At 32.3% G+C, this 21570-nt stretch overlaps 2 protein-coding genes across 2 annotated transcripts; both read right to left on the minus strand.

Moving 5' to 3' along the window:
• Positions 1-1832: 1832 nt before the first annotated feature.
• LOC148618734 (uncharacterized) lies at positions 1833-5918 on the minus strand. The gene is made up of 5 exons (XM_088576867.1): positions 5913-5918; positions 5256-5493; positions 4877-5088; positions 4311-4512; positions 1833-3594 (listed from the first exon to the last, which is right to left on the minus strand). The coding sequence occupies exons 1-5, from the start codon at positions 5916-5918 to the stop codon at positions 3248-3250; spliced, it is 1005 nt and encodes a 334-aa protein (XP_088432993.1). The 3' UTR covers positions 1833-3247.
• LOC148618735 (uncharacterized) lies at positions 5477-18203 on the minus strand. The gene is made up of 6 exons (XM_088577915.1): positions 18098-18203; positions 17758-17893; positions 15184-15369; positions 13577-13668; positions 6668-8067; positions 5477-5987 (listed from the first exon to the last, which is right to left on the minus strand). Exons 1-5 carry the CDS (start codon positions 18195-18197, stop codon positions 7952-7954), a joined length of 630 nt encoding a protein of 209 aa, XP_088434041.1. The 5' UTR covers positions 18198-18203; the 3' UTR covers positions 5477-5987; positions 6668-7951.
• Positions 18204-21570: the final 3367 nt, after the last annotated feature.

Raw genomic sequence — 21570 nt, forward strand, 5'->3', positions numbered from 1 at the left:
TTTTGTTTCCAGTTGACGTGAAGACGTTCATGGTGTATATGATCTTTTGCACGAATAGTATTATCAACAACACTCAAATTACCCTCGATGAAATGTCCGGAAGAAACATTATCAAAGGTCGAAATGGAACGGAGTCAGGTGGTTTAATTAAAAGTCAGCAAATTAGAGATCGTGCAATACCTTTTTTGTGATTGAAAATCTTACAATTGGTTGGTTTAGTATATAGGAACAATGTGCAGCTAATTTGTCTGTAAAATTTGATGTACAGTGGTTTTGGATTTTGACGTATTTGAATCGTCCTACTTCTGACGCTTCGGTATTTGTTCCCGACAATTAATGGTATAAGATGTTGCCGAGGCTGGTCATATCTAGACATTTTAAGGGCAAAAATGGCTTTCAATAAAACGCCGCGCTTGATAATTTTCGGTTATGCCAACGGATCTAAATTGCCAATTTCCAGCAAGATGGTCATCAATATTAATCTGAAACAAAGTCATTGCGAAAGTAAACGTTAGACTCAATGATCATTACACCTGTAAAACGGGTCTTTAAAGTTTCTGTGACAATTGCTGTGCTAGATATGGGATTAATTAAATGTGGATTTTGAAAACTTCAACAGTACTTGTAGAGAATTTACCATCTTAATCTTTTCTGAATGCACGATCATTCTAAAAATGACTTGAATAAGTTTATAATAAGTAATTATATTTAACTTCGTGTTGTACCTCGATCGTTATGCATTTCTTTTATTACGAGTTTTTACCTTGGAAGTACTGAGAGCCCGATTACAGTTTGACAAGAAGTTACATGTGTAACCTTAAATACTGAGTGAGAATCAATATGATATTTGTACCTTTGACAAAAACAAAATATTTATCTTTTTACAACTCATATTTCAAAATTGTTTTTAAACTGTGAAGAAAAGTACTTGATGCAAAACTCTAAAAGGCATGAATATGAAATTTATATGTATATATTCAACTTCGTTCTTTTACAGTTCATCTGCCTCATATTATATCATGAATACATTATCATTAAAGAATTAAATGCATTTCTGGTTCAGTGATATATACCAGGATTGTCTCTCTTTTTCCACATAAAATAACTTTTTATGTTAAGGTCACAATAAACGGTAATTCTTTATCACGTTCTAAACATTAGGATAAATTACGAACTGTATTGATTACTGTTTTGTGTGTGTGTGTGTGTGTGTGTGTGTGTTACTAAAATGTGTCTAAAGTGGGTTAAACAGCGGTCGAAATAAAATCATATTTAAGGATCCCATCTACATTTAGAATAGCATATACATTTGTTACGATCTAGGTTTGCGAGTATAATTCAATATTGAAATCAAGTCACATATCAGAGTCAGATGGGTAAAGAATATCAAATGAAAAACACATAACAATGGAATCGTATGTGTTTATACTGATTGGTTGTTGAAATAAACCTGAATATAATATGACTACATCCAACTATTTTGAAATGGCGGTATTTCAAAGTTATATATATAAAAAAAAACGTTTATATGTACTACAATACAACATGCTATACTTAATTGAAATAAATGAAAAAGCTTAAAATGTATTTTAAAGTGAATTACAATAAAATACAGTCATGAATAGTGTATACACATAACTTAAATGCTTGAGTGATATCGAAAAATGTTAAAACAAAAAGTGAATAAGAAAACAGTTAAGGTTAACAATAGAAATGTACCTGATAAAAAAAGCTTTGAATGAAGAAAATATTATAAATATTATGTAATGAACGTATCTAATATACAAAACTTTATTGTATATTTTAAGTATAAAACCCATTGGTATGTTTATAGTGGTTAAACCTCAATTCGGTAAAACCTATATACGGCGCAATTACAATTCTGATTTTCTGTAGTGAAGAATAGGTGTCTGTGCATGTGGATCATACGTCATTAAGGTCAGGCCAAGTGGTGTCCACCCATATATACCAATCAGCTCAACATTACGTATATAGTATACTTTTCGTTTTATAATTTTGTAATTGTGACATAATGTATACCCTTAAAATATTGTATGCTTTTAAAATTAAATTCTTATTTCAATATTGATTTTCACCATCAATAAAATAAAACAGAACTGGTAAATGCTCTATTATATTTGAGACAGAAGACATTCCTCACTAAAGTAAGATGATAGTGAAAAACACACATGACCAAGACGTTTACCTTTGAACCGGAACAAATTAAACAGAAACAATAATGGCGACCAATGACCCTTGTCATTCATTCATTCTTCAAGTAGGTTAGCATTTTCAATCAGGATAATTTTCTTAGATATTTAATAATAGATAACCAGGCTACGTAGAAAGATACAAAACATATCCATAAATTGGTGTTTTACTCTTTATAGACAGCTTTATATTTTGACACTGGCATGGGGTTAACCCAGTATACGTATACATATAGTGACGGTAATCAAATAGTACCAACACCATTGTCATAGGTTAGAAAACGGCATTCAGTGGAAGAGTATCATTATATCACTGTTAGAGCGAACAAGTTCACAAAGTGGACGGAATGCGTAATATCACAGATACTTCAAAAATTAATACACGATTCACAATTCACAAATTATTATTAAACTACACAAAATAACCAAACTACCAAATGCCGCCATTAAATTATGATATTTTTCTATACTCCTTTGATATAATAGATAAACAAAAAAATATGAAGTTGTTAAAAACATTGAATCCCAAGTCGATCTTTGAAATTTGAGTTTGCAGAACATGAGAAAAATAAAATATATGCATCTAAAGAAAGGCTTTTTTTATTTCTTCATTTCTTCTTAGTAGGACAAATTACTTAATTCATTTTCTAGAAGTAAAATGTAAGATTGAAAAAGCCGTCAAATATCGACTCTTCCTAATGGAAAAAAAATATTTATCATTATTTATTAAACCTTGAATTAGGTATTTAAAGTACATAAAAGCATATCATGACGAATCGTTTGATTAAAGGTATGAAATGTATAAAAATAGACTAACCAAAATGATATCAACTCTTTACGGTATAAAGCAGACAATTTAGTATGAAAGAGTGATTATCATACAAAACATACCTTAATCAAAATTAAAGCTAATCAACATTAACAATCAATAACATCCATACATTTGTTAAGTTGGGAATTTGCAGTGTATAGATTTGGATCAAAGTTTGAATGAAAGAAATGTAGTTCCTCGAATGCAGAAGAGGGCAGTGGTTTGTTTATATAGACACCTTATCACTCATAGTAGAAAACAAACCGCTGTCACTAATAGCTTTTATAGAGATATAAAATTTCAGATCAGATTGTGTCTTTACTTTTTCTGTGACCGTTACATCAAAAAAATGGTCGGTTGTTTCCTGCCACTGTATGACATGAGCTCCGCCCAGAAACGTTCCTACCGATACTTCATAAACCAAACGTCCACTGTGTATACAACTGTCCTGCCAGTCAACATATATCACATCACCTGATCTTGCAATTTTTATCGATGACAATTGTGAAAGAATTAAATATTCCAATATTAAGTCGAGCATGAATGAAAACCAATACATTCTATAAAATGATTACGTAACAACTCTCATTTCCATGATAGGATGCATATGATTATGAAAATATATTATGCTCCTTAGTTAAAGGAAATCATGAATTCATAAACGTTCAGAAAAGAATGAAGATATTAACATCGATTTCTGACACTTTATAACCGGAAATAAATAGTAAAGTACAGTTCTTCTATGACATAGTCATTCCAATCCCCCTTTATCCATTGCCAATATCGACTTCTCTTTTATTCAAACTTTTGAACATTTTCCATATTCCATTGATCTATTTCCCTTTTCCCCACAGAATGTTATACATCCGCCCTAACTTTGAAGACATTTTCATCACATTTTCAAAGTAATGCACGTGGTTCAGTGGATGTAAGGGTGGTACATTTACACATTGACTAATGTAATAAATGTTACACATGACTTTCCTCCGCCTTATTGTCCTTTTCATTATAATTTATGAAGAAAATAAATCATATAATAGTTTTCATGTGACATTTCTAAGATATATATCGGGAACAGTTAAAAGATTTTGAATTAAAAAATTGTAAAACACATCAAAATAAAATATATAATATAGATTGAAATTTAAATACAGAATAAAAAAAAACAAAAACTGAGAGAAATAAAGAATATATAATATTGAATGGTATCGGTGACCTGTTAATTGATATCGATTCATATCATAGATTTTCATGTATTACTGATCTTTGAATACATCATTTCTACCAACCTTTAACTGAAGGTGACCATTGGTTGACAGTAATATTAGAATATGTTTGGCTACTTCTGATGTACATAGAGTTGGTTGCAGCAACACTCGCTGTATAAACATCATATGTCAGCTCTAATCCCTGGACGGACATATATGTAACACCTTTATTTACATTTAAGATAGTACTCCTCAAATGAACGTCTCTGCCATCCAATTTAACCTTCAAATGCAACACAGACTACATTGGTATATTAATTGCTATAAATTTTTTATGACATTTAGTACATGTTGATTTTTGTCCTTTATGAATAGTTTTACATCATTTGATTTGGGGCTTGTTATTGATTGCTCTATGGTATAGGTTTTGCCCATCATTTAAAACCGCGATTAATTGTCCTTGGTTTGGCATTTGGTAGATGACTCTCTCAATGGAAATTATACAACATCTTCTATTTTATAGAAAAAAATAGTTAATGTTATTACAATAATTCAATAAAGATGACGTTGCGATCAAATAGCAGCATCTCCTTTGTCAAAATCACCCGGACTGTTTTCTGTTACAGGTAACGGAACTATAGTTATCTTAGCATTGTCACTAGATTGTTTTTGTTTTGTTTTTTTGACACAGTCACACCATCAGATGACGCTGTTATGAATAATCCTCCTTTGCTATGACATTTGACTGTAGAATATATAGTGTTCTGTGAAACAGATGCTTCATCTAAGATAGTAGATGCAGAAATCACATCAGTGGTCTGTGTGAAAGATTGAAGCTCATTACCAAGTGGTTGTAGACCTTAGAAATATTTATAATATTGATTAAATTCTTGATAAACTTTGCAAGAGTAATCAAAGGAACCAAGGTTACAGCAGTAATCAAAAGAATGTAATCCAGGGACAAAGACCAGACATGGAAAACAGCCATACACAACAATTTTCAACAACTGATTTACAATCCATTTTGCAGGAGGAAATGTCTAATATTATTAATTACCCATAAATATTCCTTAATTGATCTCTCGGGATCCACAAAATGCCAGGATACGTGAATAGAAGACCATCTGTGTAGTTCTACTGTATGGACTTGTATAGCGGTATCATTACCAGTCTTTACTTCAATTTCCTCGATTCGGATGTCAACAACCAGAAAACCCACGTAATTGTCTAAACTACTGAATTTGATCAAATTTGATGAAATGTCCTGTTATAATTTGGTATAAAACACGTGACGATGCCATACTATATCAGACTGGTTTGACTTGGTGTACATTTCAAACACGTGTTCCTGTTGACCAAAGCTGACTGATTCTTCTACATTAAAGACCAGAGCTTCTTGTATTGGTAGGTGTGCTGTCACAAACAAAGTTCTATAAACATTTTAGAAATATCAAGGACCGACCTTCATATGCTGCATTGACGTCATGACGGATAATGATAGCACATCTCTTTTCCGACCATGAAACAGAATGATAACAATTGTCTGACACAGAAACGTTTGTTCATGATATTTCTGTTATGTTCATGAAACATCCATTATTATCTTCAAATGATGGATTGTTTATATACTTATGGTCCTTATGTTTAAATTGACGAGTATTGGAGCTGTTGTGTCTACCTTACCTCCATTTGATGTCATGACATCTGACAAATGACCGACACCATCAGTTGCTTTGACTTTACTTTGTGTAGTTGCTCCTGTATATTTAAGTAAAACTATTACTCCATTTACGTTCTTAAGTCTACTAGTAATATTCTGATTTTAATCGTAATTGGTAAAAGATGATTTCTTTGTATTCAATCAAAATTTTTGTATGACTTTATATTCAATTAGATATTTCAAGATGACAGAAATTTCCAAGTTTAACAAATAATACATTTGTTAGTTTCACACATGTGTACTGACTATTTTTTAGTGGCGTCTGTAAATTGTTAATTAGGGTCTATTTTTGCATTAACGATGTGCAAATCTGTACTTTTATAAAGTATATTATACTAAACAAGTAAGAATGATATCAATTTCACTTTCTAATATGATGCAAATATTTGTCATGATAAGAGAGAACATATTACTTCCATTAATAAGATGAAACCTGTATATTGTATGTGTTCCATATCAATTACAATAAAGATAATAAAAATTTTTAAAAAAAATTCTAAATAGCAATGAAGTCATATGTTGCATTTGTCTTGCAGTAAATATAACTGTATTTGGGTTTTTGTTAAATGAGGTTTTCAACATTAAACTAAATCGAACACAGTTTCAGCATAAACTCGTTTTCAGTAATGATCTAACGGCATTTGACAAGTTTTAACTACAAGGTTTGTGTTATTATTTCTGAAACTGCAAATGATATTTCTTTAAAAAAACTAGGTACCTTCGGGATAAGTACTCAGGTACACGTTGAACATTTTTATACATCCCGGTGATGACACGAACACATTCTTCCAATCAACTGTGTATAAAGATCCATGTTCGATGAAATCAACATTAGCCCTCCAGAAGTCTGGGATCTTTTCTGAGACCTTTATTTAAAAATCATGTGACAATATTGACTTGTAGAAGTAAAAGTATTTTGAAAACATTAGTTTAAAGTTTTCTTCAATAATGAAAAACATGCAGGTAATTGTACCTTCATTTAAAAGGTAAATCAAGGGAAACAGGTTTTGAAAGGTATCAAGGCACCAATATTAATTTGTAAAAATAAAAGTATTTTGATTTTTTTTAAGAATCCTAAGTAATAAAAAGAGTAATCAAAAGAACCAACAGAAAAGGGATCAGACTAGAAAATTGACACATACCACAAAGACCACAAAATAACCAAAATAACACGTACTTACAAACAAAATCAAATCAGCCGGACAGGTGCATCGGTAGGATAAGTATCCTCTGCTTTATTAGAAACATCCACCGAGTTGCTAAACAAGTAAAGTCCGGGGTAGAGGAAAGGAAAACTATGATACGTAGAACAAATCAGTTTTCATGATGCACGGTAACGATCTACGAGTTCATGATAACGACCATAAAATTTCTGTAGTAAGACTTTATTCTAGTGGCAACATTACGTTATTGGAGCACGGACCATATTACCATATTAAATTTAATAAAATGTCTAGCTATTTTCTGATGTACGTTGCTAAATATGTTTTTTATTACATAACAATTGCAAGGAACATGAAAATTAAAAAAAAAAAAAAAACATTATGAATTTTAACATACTGCGGTTCCACGTTGGTCATTCACAAGTATAAAGCGAGAATAAACTGTGATACCATTGGATTTAAATACAGCAAACTCATTACCACTATACCAAACTTGAACAAAGACGGAGTATGTATATAGCTCTTTCAATTCGTGTACTGCAAGTAAAGAGTCGATCTAACAGTTATTATTCATGTAGTTGAGACCAATAAATCTAGCAGACATGGATCGGGAACAAATCGTTTAATAGTTCAGTGTGACTTAACCATAGCATCAAGGAAGGTTAAAAGTTTGATTTTTTTCGTATAACATCTTTGCCACTGAATGTTTGATAAAAGTTCTTTTTTTAACTCAACTGATTTTAAATTAGGAAAATCGTGTTTGTTTGGTCATAATTTGCTTAGTACATGTACACTTCAAAGCTTTTATTTCGAGTTCAAAATGTAAACATAACCTGGCTTTAAACAAAATATTGTTTCTTCTTTCTGTCCAGAATGTCTCCATAGTGGGTCTGTTCATGTATTAACAACACCTTGTGGAGAATCTTGAGAAGACACACCAACACTCCATTCATACCTTAAATATATCGGACAAACATTAAGAAAATGGAAGTGGGGGTTACTGGTCTATTAAATCATGTTTAACATACCTTTTCCATAGGAAATGCTTGTACCAAGGAAGGACTAATGGTTTCTGGTTTCTGGTATTTGCTGTCACATTGATATTGCCCCTTATTATAAGGAATGTTCTATTGACTACTTTATTTGACTACTGACCAGTTTATAAGTTCGGTATTTTTTTAAAATTATTCTTCATTTAAAGATTAAAATAACTGAGAAGCAATTAGGCACCGATCATTTTTTATATTGAGGGGGGCATGGGATATGTTTGAAAAAAAAATATTAATTTCACTTTAATTTAAAAAAAATAAAAAAAATATTTTTGTTGTGGCAAGAAAAAAATAAATGAAGTTGCTTAATGGTGAAAAAAAAATTAATGATGTATTCTGTTTTTCATAAAAAAAAAGTTAAGGTAGAAAAAAAAGGAAACAAAAAAAGGAGAGGAGAAGAATCTCATGTACATATAGTGACTGTACCATAAACTACCATTCAACATGTTAAATTATGTATGCAGAAGTATGTAACAAATGTCTTTTATATTAAGATTTTACGGTTTATATTCGAAAAATTCATAGTGGTATAATGAGTAACTAAATGGATATCAATATCCAGAGATTTGTGTGTCATAATGATCCAGTTTTTTAAACCAACTTTTAGAAAGATGCAAACAATACATAGACTACCACTAAACATAATAATTAATTTAGATTTTATCTCCAATAGAGAAAAGACAGGAATACCATGCCGTCCGATTATTGCCCATTGGGGAAATTGGGTAGACTTCTTCACTATTTTTTGAAACCTATAGTTAAAACCAATGAACATAATTACGCATGCATACAAGCATGTTCAGTAATGAACTAATTAAGGCGGCTGAAAACGTTCACTTTCAAATTTAAAAAAAGAAGACTATGCTATACTTTTGAGAAATGAGAACTTCTAATACTATAATTTGTTCTATTAGAATTAGTTCTTAACGCGATGTGCAATGAGGACAGTCCCTTGCCCTGACATAAGCGACATACAAGTATAAGGACTTATTAACTTTATGGTTGAAAAGTTCCCAAACAAGCACAACATAATTAGTTCCGAGATGATGGGTTTATAGTCTTTAATGGGTCTGGGTCTTTTGATCAACTTCAAATGTTATTTAACATCGCTAATAAGAACCTGAACTACTCCAATTTTCTTATCTTAGTCCTCAGTAGAGAAAGAGCAATTAAAGCCAAATGGAATAAGGTGAAACGTACGACACTTAAGACTTAATAGTAGTCCAACGTGCCTAATGCGCAATTTCAAAAGTTTCAATTCATTAAAAAGTTACTCGACTGCAAAATATACAGCTTGTGCTGCCCACTAGACGAGCGTGTGCTCCCAGACTAAAAGTTAATAATAATAAAAAAAAAACATTATTAACATTTGTAACAAATACTATCCAACATTACCCACAATCTCGTATCTGTTACGAAAGCACTGGTCTTATATAATTAATGACCCTGAATACTCTCAACTATTAGAACCACAACTAAAGCAGACCCTGGTCAAATTTTTAAAATGCACGTCTTTCATGAACAATTAAACTATAAATATTACTCCACAACACTTTTTATCTATTAAAGATAAAATCGTCACATGTATATACCGTTCTTTAAATATGCATCTTTTACATAATACATATAATCACGAAACTAATTAATATCTATACTATTTGATCTGAAGCCAAAGCAACATTCCTGAAATACTTGTGATATGTGTATATTTATTACAAAATACATTGGATTTCACTTAGCTATAATTTTTCATCCCCCGATGAAACTTTTCTCTATTAAGACTGCCTCAGTGATTGCAAACTGGAGCGTGGAGACATTATACGAAACCGGATAAGCTGCCCAGGCTGCAATAGAAATGGAGCGCTACAACCATGATAATTTGGGACGAAGTTAGATGGACATCATCTGGACCACAAAACGAGGATGGCAACCATCAACATTGAGTAGATATCTCATTCAACATGAAGGCCAAATCATCATTCATCGAATGGATTCCTGTGAGTGAAAAATTTATCGTGGCAAGATTTATGTCAAAGATACAAAGAGTAACATTCATTCAATGCTACGCTCCTTCCAACGTAGCAGAGAGAGAAGACAAATAGGAGTTTTACAGCCAGCTCCAAGTTACCCAAGATTGAATAACACTTGAGGCATCTTGATTGTAATGGATGACATGAATGCTGCCAAAGTTTGAAAAGATAACACAGGGAGAGATAACACAGGGAGAGAACTCATCACAGGAAAGGGATGAATTGGTAACATCAACGAAAATGGAGAACTCAGAATGCAGATTGTTGCTCCCAGAATGATCTGGTCATAGCAGGTTCGACATTCCAACTCCCTCACAAGGATATACACAAAACAACCAGGGTGTCTCCAGAGAAAAAAACTAGAAACTTGTGATGGTTAAATTGAAGATAGCCATGGCAACCAGACAAGATCAGATTAGAAGGCGAAGGTAAAACATAAGAAAGAGGCGCAGTAGACAAACAATTGGAAAAAGTAAAAACCACACATAACATCGCATGCCAAGAAGAACTTGGATTCTCAAAGAAGGAATACAAGCCATGGTTACCTGATGATACAATCGAGACAACTGAACAGCGTAGGTTCAAGACATAACTTGACGAGGTCAAGATAAGATGGTTGACGAGCGAATATGTAAGCATTAGGAAAGAAGTAAAGAGAAAGGAACAAACAGGATAAAAGAACCTACATCAACGAGCTCGCTTCAAAAGCAAAGAATGCAATGACACAAAAACTGAGTACAACATCACACGCCAACTGACAGGTAGAAAGACCAAACACATTCAAACCAGTGAAAGACAAATACGGCAATGTGATAACAAACCTAGATCGACCACTTTTAAATGGAGAAGATATATCAGATGCTCATGATCTACCTCCTGGAGAAGACTTTGATGTTGATACTGGTCCAATCTCGAAGGATGAAATCATAAACGTCCAACGAATAAGGACTGGAAAAGACCCAGATCCGAACCATATTTCCACCTGAGGTCTTGACAATCAACCCGGAAAAAATCTACAATATCTCCATTGATTGATTGATTGATTGTTGGGGCTTAACCCCCGATCAGCAATATTTCACCTGTTCTGTTGACACTCGAACCTGCACAGGGCTCTATTTCACCTTGCATGACATGTTTGAAAACATTTGGGAAACAGAAGAAATCCCTGAAGAGTGGAGTTTAAGTTCCATCATTATTTCATGTCATTTGTAGGAGCGGGAGGGGATGTAAACCTATTAGTTAATTTTATTTGGTCTTAAAAAGAATAAAATATCTGATTATCTTTAATTTCATATATCATCCTTTGATACTTACATAATATTTTACATTTAATGTATATCGTTAATTTGACTAGCAAATTAATAAAAAAATAATGATACAAAAAGAAAAAAAAACCTGCCATGTTTCTGAAAAAAATAAATAAAACATAATTCAATTGCTATTGAAGAAAATGTAAGATGAGCAGAAAAACAAATATTTAGCAACATTGAAAATCCCAGCCCTCCCCCACCCCACCTCGGTATAAAATGCTCAAATGGTAGGTGCCTTATAATCTTCGCAGTTTATCCCTTTATTCCCCATAGAAAAAAACAAAACCCATTGAGGTGCCAAGTCCTATTGTTTTGTGATCCTCCATTTTGCTGCTAGTAAAAAAATTGTTATGTGTAAACTTTACATCAGATTAAGAAGATCCAGGCATGTCTAGAATGTCATCCATGGTTATCTCTGTGTTCTCTTCCACAATTACAATTAATAAGCAAATCTTACTCATCGGCATTATGTACATATCATGACGTACATCAAATTATAAATATAATACAAGTTGTGTTATTTTTCAATTTCAAGTTTTATAGATGAGTAAGGGTTTTTAAAAAAAGTACTTTTCTTTTGCAACATCCCATTGTAATCTAATTGCCGATCTCAAGACAGATGTGTCATAAGTTATTAAGCCAATATCACGTGATAATTTTGGTGGCTCTAAAACATCTGGTGGTGACACATCAACAAGAAATCCGTTTGATGTAGATTCTGTGTATAAATCTGAGGTCATATATATGAAACTTATAGAATGTTAACTTTTCTGAAAACATAAATTAAATTTAATTTAAATATCAACATTAAGCTAACTTTATTTTTCTTTGGTTAAATAATTTTTTAAGCATTACAGCATTACACATAATGAAAGAGTAATCGAGAGAAACAAGATTCAAAATCAATAATTGTATTCCAAATTAAGGATTAGATTGGGAAAACAGAAACACACAAAAAAAAACATAAAGTAACAAAAATATCACGCAAAAGAGACAAAGTTATTGATCAACCTGGACTCAATATAAAACTAGGTGCACCAATAAGTGACCTCTGCTCTTCTACCGATTTGCTCATGAAATGTCACGTCACGGTTGACGAGAGATGTTCCTTTTTTATATCAGATCATCAGATATTTAGTCTGCCTCATAAGACAGAAGAAGTGGCCAGCGAGTAGCGGAGCACAATTTATTCCCATCAGAATGACGACCGCTTTCTGAAAATCAAAAGCACCGGACAAAATGTTGTCGACAGAAAATTCCAGGATTTAGACAACACCTTCGGTATATTTGAAAGATGATTCAGAATCATATTTTTTTTACAAAATATGAGGAATTACCTCTTTTTTTTATTACTTGTTTTTGTCTCTAGGTTTACCGTCCATTTTTTAATTAAGAACGATATCTTATGTTTTTGAGTTTTGCTCTCAAACGAGTATGCTATCATATTCTGAAAATAATCTAGTATTGAGGGATTCGAGAAGATCTTTCGAATCTATTTGGATCTTCATTGAATCGATTCCAATACGGAAACCTAAAAGGGCACCAAAGCCATGTCTTTTCGATGATAGAGTAATCGAGTGAACAAAGATTATTGCGGAAATCAAAAGAATGTAATCCCGGGACAAAGACCAGACATGGAAAACAGACACACAGAACAAAGAACACAAAAGCAAATGAGCAGCTTCGACTCCACAAAAAACTGGGTGCACCAGTTTCGTTTCGTACTTTAAACAGTCTGAAAAAAAAAATCTTAGTTGATTTGAAATTGTAGAAGGTATTATCGTTTAAACAAATATCAATACAGTACACTACGTCCTGTTACAGGTTACACCCGTCTCATATAACATTCTCCTTTATTCCTGCCTTTCAAACAATTCAAACTTTAATTCCATTTCAAAAGCGAAAATAAGAAATATATATCTTGTGTCAAATAGATTACGTCATTGAATCAAGCCAAAATAATCAGCTGTAAGTACATGAAATTTTAATACAAACTTTCGTTAGTTTAACTGTCTTTGTTGGGTGTTCTATGTTACAGTATGCAAATATGGTTTTAATATTATGTCAAGAGTTACCTGTTTTGTTGTAAACACGGACGGTGGTATAAATACGTCTTCCAGGTAGTAGAGGTGCTGTCAGATCTGTTATAGTCGCCATATCTGTTGCACTGATAATACGTTTGGGATAAATAGTAATCAAGGGAACCAAGGTTATAGCGGTAATCAAAAGAAAGTAATCCAGCAACAAAGACCAGACATGGAAAACAGATATACACAACAAAGAACATGAAGTAACCGAAACCATACATACAAAGCAACAAAAGTAAATGAGCAACTCGGACTCCACTAAAAACTAGGAGCATGGACCAGGTGCACCGGTAGAGTAAGCGTCCTCTGCTTTTCTAGAAACAACCGCCGAGTTGCTCATAAAAAGTCCGAAGTAGACAAACGAGGAAAGGAAAACTATGACCCGTTGAATAAATCTGTTTTCATGGTGCTGATGGATACACCATAACGATCCACGAGTTCATGATGACGACCATAAAACTTCTGTAGTGATGACTTCAATCTTGTAGCAACATAACCCTGTTCCAGAAGCCTATTTGTTAGAGTTCTAGCGCGATAACAAAAGTCTGTGTAGTTTCGGCAAGCTCTGGCAAAACGTATAAGTTGTGATATGAACACTCCATACGCAGGAGCCGAAGGGATGTTGCCACCGATGAAAGGAAATGTGACAATTCTGAATGAAAAGTCATCACGTTTGTCGTAAAGTTTGGTGAATAGTTTTCCTTTACCATCGATTTCTTAGTGTAGGTCAAGATATGAGGCTGACTTCACAGTGTCTGTAGTATCCTTTATCTCAAGTTCTTTTGGGTAGATGCGATGTATCAAATCCCCAAAATTAGGATTGTTTAAAGATAATACGTCATCTATATAGCGGAAACTGAGATTAAAGGATCTAGCCAAACGATATTCTTTCTTTCTGATCAGATCATCTATAAAGTCAGCCTCATAAGAGTGAAGGAATATGTCAGCAAGTAAAGAAGCACAATTTGTTCCCATTGGAATGCCGACCGTTTGTTGAAAAACACGTCCACCACACTGGACAAATATGTTGTCGATTAAAAATTCCAGCATTTTGTAAACATCTTCCTCTGTATATTTTGAAGATGATTTGGAATTATTTCTTACAAAGTATGAGGAATCTCTACCAAGAACTATATATTTGTATCTAGGTGTACCATCTTTTTTGGAAAAACAACGATGTATAATGTTTTTAAGTCGGAATTTTAACTGAGTATGGGAAATAGAAGTAGACATAGGTTTTAATGCTATTATATTCAGATAAAAGTGTTGAAATGATTGTCTCTTAAAGATCTTTCGAATATCAGTTGATCCCGGAGACGTACCAACCCGAACCACAATGTAATCTTTATCAGATTGTGCATCATCAAATCCAAATCATTTTATTAGAATGTAATCCCTGGAATGATATTGTGACGTAAGTAACTAAAAAAGACACGAAATACGACATGTGTTAAATTATATCTGTGAAAAGTTGTTCAAAGTATATCGGAACAAAAATAAAATGAAATTGGCTGTTACAACGAAGGAAGTCACATATGTAACACATTATGAAATATATCTTGAACTCTGAATAGATTAAAGAGACGCATATTTACCTAACTGACAGGAATTCGATATCATAATCAGCAGAGCCATCTTGAACAACACCTGGTGCAGGAGGGCTGTTGTCAATGGTTACACCGTCTGATGTCAGAGATGTACACATATTTCTAGTGTTACATGCTGTTACTGTAGAATAATATCTACAACCAACCTCCAGTGGATTTTTGACCAGGTAAAATCTAAAAAAAATATATTTAAAATCAATCTGTTATCACAAGAACCCTTGGCTCACATTGGTTCACATTTTTATATAATGTTACTATCTTACAAGTATCTTTCTTAACACACGAAGAACGATTGCATTCACTTCTTCAATTACATTTAGTCGCGTTTGATATATCGTCTTTTAAAACAAGTAAATGTTTTAATACATTCCAACCCTCTGTAAGGTAAAAGGATTCTTTTTCGTTTAATTTTGGTCGTAGCTTGATTTTCAAGATCAAAGCCTTCCCAGTAAACAGATAGTTGTTTCATATCTGTTTGGTAAACAATGTCTTTAGAGTGAGGCGAGACTGTGTCTGATTTCCAATCATACACATATCCGGCAACAGGGGGTAAAATGTCGTAAATTTGAGCTAGGGATGATTTACTGATTGAAAGTGCGACCATGTTGTATGCCTAAACACAACAAAAAATTCTCATGTAATATTCAAATAAACAGGAAGTTGTCTGTTGTACCGCCATCAAAATAAGAGCATTCGTTACGTATATGAAATGGAAGTAGTGTTGATGTAATGTCATATGATAATCATACATTATGATTTATACGATAATTATTTATCTTCCGCAGTTTTACAATGAGAATACAAATTGATTAGCACACGAATATCTTAGATGTGTATATTTATATTCTTTCTATGTTTATTGATGTAAAACAATATTTCGTTTGGCATTGATTCTAACATGAAACAGTTGATATGAACAAAAACAAAATACTCATTGTTTAATTCACTTCGCAGTTGACATACTATTGTTTATAAGTCATGAATAACCTTCACAGTAACAAAGTAAGGGTGGCCTTCTTTCAGTTCATGATTATGGTTTGGTTTAAAGTTGTCATATTCCTGGCCGGTTCCAGAAAGCTTTATTTCATCATCCTGGCCGGATAATGAACCTAATCCAACCATTTAATGGCCGATACTACTTTCAAGATCATCGAATATATTTTTCCATTGACAAAAAGAAGGAAATGAATTTCATATGAAAAAGGAACAACTAGGTAGACAAGTAGTATTAAGCCTTTTGTAAGTAACCTTAACTAGTATATTTCAAACAATGAATACATAAGTGGAATTTTATTCAGATCATCTTAGGCTGGAGAGCTCAATTCTTGTAAATTCTCAAACACATTCTATATCATTTATCAATAATTTTAATAACTAATTCTAATTACCAATTCTTATTATTCCGGGTGACATTTAATAAATTAGTGTACTTTAGAAGAACCCCGCTAAGAATCATGCAAAATGTGATTCATTGTTGGAAAGCCTACGTTTGTTATGGTTTAAAACGTTATACTAAACAGAAATTAACACGCAGTTTTTCATTTATCCCCTGTTATATACATTATATAAAACTTAATGAAGAATTCACAGGTTAATCAAGGGAACCAAGGTTATAGCAGTAATCAAAAGAATGTAATCCAGGGACAAAGACCAGACATGGAAAACAGACATACACAACAAAGAACATAAAGTAACTAAAATCATACATATAAAGTAACAAAAGTAAATGAGCAACTCGGACTCTGGGAGCATAGACCAGGTGCACCGGTAGGGTAAGCGTCCTCTACTTTTCTAGAAACACCTGCCGAGTTGCTCAAAATAAAGAGAGATAACTCTGTAAATGACACAGTAGAAATACAGTAGAAATAATTATTTTTTTTTATGTGAATTACCTCTTAAGAACAGACAGATTGAAATGCTGCTTATACATTGAATCATATAGACCTATAAAGCCACATAATAGCAGAAATAAAAATATGTAGCCTTTTTAGGGATGTATTACATATTACATAAATTTGCATAATTCTTACAAAGGCTGCTACAAAACAATGGAATACAAATTAAGGCAAACTCGTATACAAAAAATGTACTTTGCTTACATAGACATGTGGTCGGATTGATGCAAAGGCACCACAGGCAACGTAAAATATAATTCTTATACAGTTAATTTGTTCAGCAATATTTCTGAACTAAGATCTGTTTAGAAGAATTACTATTTCGACTTTCAATACTCCTAGTAAATGTGGCCTTATTAGATAAAATGTATACCTCGTTTCTGATTGACCATTGTAATACAAAAACAAAGCTGATCTTTTCAAAAGTATTATCTGGCGATCTTATGGAATCAAACTTCAATATGGAACTATTCAAATAAACTATGATAAAAATGCTGTTTTCTGCACGTTCTCGTACCTTAAGAAGTCAAGTTCTAATATATATATATATATATATATAATTTGTATTGAGTTGAAAATTCATAAATTATGTCATATAACAAGATCTGTTTGAACTAATTGTTTCTACGTAAATATAGTCAGATCGTTCTACTTAAATTATATTTACCTAATCTCTATCTGGCTTAGATTAGTTAAAATGCATCCACCAATATACATAGATTCTGATGAAACTACTGGGGTTGTTGTATTTACTGTTACGGGATTGGCATGGACTTTTGTGGTTCGATTGATAAAATCAACACCTGATGACAAAATTAAATATCATTCAATGTAACAATATGCTTATCATACTAATAAATATTTAGGTAAAAATTAAAAAAAAGACAACTACTGACAAGAAATTATGAAGATTAGACAGAAATGTAAGACTTTCATTACGAAAGCTTTAAAACAGTTCAGTTCAACTGATTTCAAACAATTTTAACAATTAGTTAAAGTATACTTACCTGATACACAAACGAAATATGTATGTCCTTCTTGCAAGGTTAGGCCTTGGAAAGACACGGAATTGGTAACACCAAGATTTCGTTTGGCAATAACATTCATCTTCAACAGAACCTTCAAACAAAATAAAAATATAATAAACTAATGTAATAGATACAATAAAGTATTGTTTTTTTTAAATGGTCAAAATCATGTGTATGACTGTTTATTTTTTCTTTATCTTTTTTGTTTATTTGGATTTGGGGGTGTTAGCTTTTTAGTTCTGAAATGATATGCCTTTCGATAAATTTACATTACGCAACTGTTGATAAACACAACATAATTTTTCGTCCTTGTCTGTGCCGTTTTCATAATAATTTTTTACCGAAAAAAGTGACTATGCAAACAAAACATGAACAAAACAAAAACAAACACACAAAGAAACTTTAATAAAATATGTGTACGCTTATGGAAGCTAACTAATAGGATTTATTTACCAATCATATTTATTGAAAATTTCGATATGCTGTACACGAGTTTCAAAGAGTAAATATTTAATACAATCAAGCCTATACTCGGCGTCACATAAATAACATACTGTTAAAATTTGAATAAAAATATTTCCTACGACTTTATTGACACCTACCGTCGTTTAATTTGTCATAAATGACTTGCTCATTCGTTTAGCCAAACGGCTTCTCCCTGAACAAGTCGCTTTTAGCTTAAATCATGCGTAACAAATCCTTACGGGAAAATCCCGTACTAATATCCGCCATGTTGGTTTCTACGGGACGATTTGTTTACAAACGAAGTTCGTAAGTTCCCGTCGAACTCCGGTGACAATCGTCTGCTTGATTAACTTCTCGGTATTGTACGTTGTTCGCGTAAAATAAATCCGAGATATCCGAAATAACGCCGAAATGCATTCTGGGCTCTTCGGTTTTTGGACAAACCATTTAAACGTAAACAACATCTCCTAGCAACCCGATCACTGTAAACATGGCCGACTTTTTACAATGTAAATATTGGCACCGAGAATTAAAATCTGACCGGAGTTTAATGATTCAATGTTTAGGGAGAAGCCGTTTGGCTAAACGAATGAGCAAGTCATTTAAGACAATTTAAACGACGGTAGGTGTCAATAAAGTCGTAGCAAATATTTTTATTCAAATTTTAACAGTATGTTATTTATGTGACGCCGAGTATAGTTTCCATATGTCTTTATAAAACAATACAAACCAACAGAGCACAAGTAATGAGATATCCCGGATGAGTGCGTCGAAAGCCCTTCTTCTTCAACATCAACAAAGGAATCCCATGTAACGTAAATATCTGACAAGGAACTCTGACAAAAATGGAATCGTTTAAAAATCGAAAATATAAATTTACGGGTTTTTTTATGACAAGTATTGGTGCTGACGTGGTGCTTATGAATAGAGTACGACACTGATACGACAACCCATTGACCAGATGACGTCTAAAATTTTCTAGAAAGGTCAATCAATCCCTAGTGTTCATGTTCCCTACTCTATTTCATCATTGATCGTCGAACATAATTTGATATTTTAAACTTGCTAAAAATGAAAACATTAATATGATTTCTGACGATTTCGTTTTCTGGTAAATTTATGCATTGTGCATTTCTGTGGTATCATTGTACTGTATGTTTAAAGAAATGTAAATGACTGGAGCTTCGTCATGGAACATTATATTTACTGTGTCATTAATATGCATCTAAAATATTATTATTCATATCGACCTTCCAAACCCTGATTAGAATAAACTTTTTATTTTGTATAATGATATTTGTGTTATTTCCCATAGGCCTTTGTTTAAGCCATTTAATACATGTTATTTTTTATATGTCTGGTTTATATTTTTTTGAGTTTCATTATTTGATGTAATGACTTTTTTTTGTAATGTTTAGTTCCCACTAGTCTGTTTTCTTGGGGTAGAATGAATATTTTACTAATAAACTATTCACCTGATATAATAATTCCTCATTTGTTCCCACCGAAACAGTCCCTCCAATTGGAGCTGTAAGGTCTACTACTACACCATCACTGTAGGCCGATACAGTATCTAATATTTCTGTCCATTTTTCATGTTGAATTTCTTTTCTTTCAGCATGGACACATAGAGCATATCGTTTTCCATGTACAAGTTCCTCAGAATCGTTGAAATATACATTGATGTATCTGTTTTCTTAAATTGAAAGATATATTATTCCGTCAATTCAGATGTTAATGAATTTCACATTTCCGGCATGAGTTAAATTTTGTAACAGTCTTACGTCTTAATTGCTTTATTTAAAAAAAATTATTTCGAAGAATTATGAAAGTAGCGATATTTGAAAATAGGGTTTAAAATGTTAGAGGTCTGTTAATGATATTATTCAAGTCTGAAAATATGAGTGCATCTTTCAAGGAATATAGATTTTTTATACTTTACCTTTTGTAAAACACATATAATAGTTTCACCACACAGCCTTATAATCAGAAATGTCTGGGTTTTTTTTTTAAACCACTCCAATTAACATAATTAAGTTGTACCTATATTAACACATTTGTTGATTCACTTATACCATTATATAGGTATGTCCTCATACATGGTTTTTTTTTATATTATTACTTAATTTAGCCAAATGAACAAATTCGATGAAACTATCAGGAACATGTCTCAATATTGGCCTCGTTTGACTGTTCCATTTTCCAAGAATAACCAAATTAGATAATATCTCTGGAAGCATTTTACCTTTATGATCACATTTGGTGAACTTGAAGCAGTTTACAACGCTAGATGATTCTTTTGGTAGCATCGTATCTGTATGAAATTTATTGGTAATAATTATGGTAATATTTTATTTTTATAATCAACATTACAACTCTAATAGTAACAATTTACTTGTATGACCACATTTGATGATGTCTGGACGAGAGCAAGGATCAGCGATAACAATATCAAAGTAGTTTCTGTAACATGTCCGAGCATCGTTTGGTCGAACCTCTAAAACACCCCATTGATATGAATTATTCCGTAAAGATGGCCACACAGCTGATAATACGTTTCTAGTTGGTATATAGTCTACATCTGGTAAAATCCATGGTGTGTTAGGTTCTAACAAGACCTCCTTTAATGACTCGTCTTCTTTAAAAGACATCATATACTTTAAAAAAAATATATTTTAAAACAAATTAATTGTTTCGCATTTGAGGACTGCCTAATTGGCAATCATACCACATTTCTTATTTTTATATAAATTTTCGAATTCACAATTTCCCTTTTAATTCAATTTATTGATCATTTCCAATTTGTAATTGGCTTTCACTCAATTCAATTTTGACCAATTTTGTGGCTGAATTAGACGCAGTTCCTCCTACAACTTACCTCACATTTGTTGTTGAGATACAAGAAGTTAGTTGTATATTACAAAAGAATTCCACAAAAGAATATAATTCACTCGTTTTCTCTTATCTTCATGATGATATATTTAAGT

This window comes from Perna viridis, chromosome 4 (genome assembly GCF_037379345.1).
Source record: "Perna viridis isolate PV_CMFRI_1.1 ecotype Kerala chromosome 4, ASM3737934v1, whole genome shotgun sequence".
Taxonomy (NCBI): Eukaryota; Metazoa; Mollusca; class Bivalvia; order Mytilida; family Mytilidae; genus Perna; species Perna viridis.

Coding starts and splice junctions, on each gene's coding strand:
- LOC148618734 (XM_088576867.1), bottom strand. Junction 5,089..5,255: donor TATTAGACATTTCCTCCTGC/AAAATGGATTGT, acceptor AATATTTCTAAG/GTCTACAACCACTTGGTAAT. Junction 4,513..4,876: donor ACAATCTAGTGACAATGCTA/AGATAACTATAG, acceptor TTGCATTTGAAG/GTTAAATTGGATGGCAGAGA.
- LOC148618735 (XM_088577915.1), bottom strand. CDS start 18,197: ATGAATGTTATTGCCAAACGAAATCTTGGTGTTACCAATTCCGTGTCT. Junction 17,894..18,097: donor ATATTTCGTTTGTGTATCAG/GTAAGTATACTT, acceptor TTTTGTCATCAG/GTGTTGATTTTATCAATCGA. Junction 15,370..17,757: donor CTAAGCCAGATAGAGATTAG/GTAAATATAATT, acceptor TATTTTTTTTAG/ATTTTACCTGGTCAAAAATC.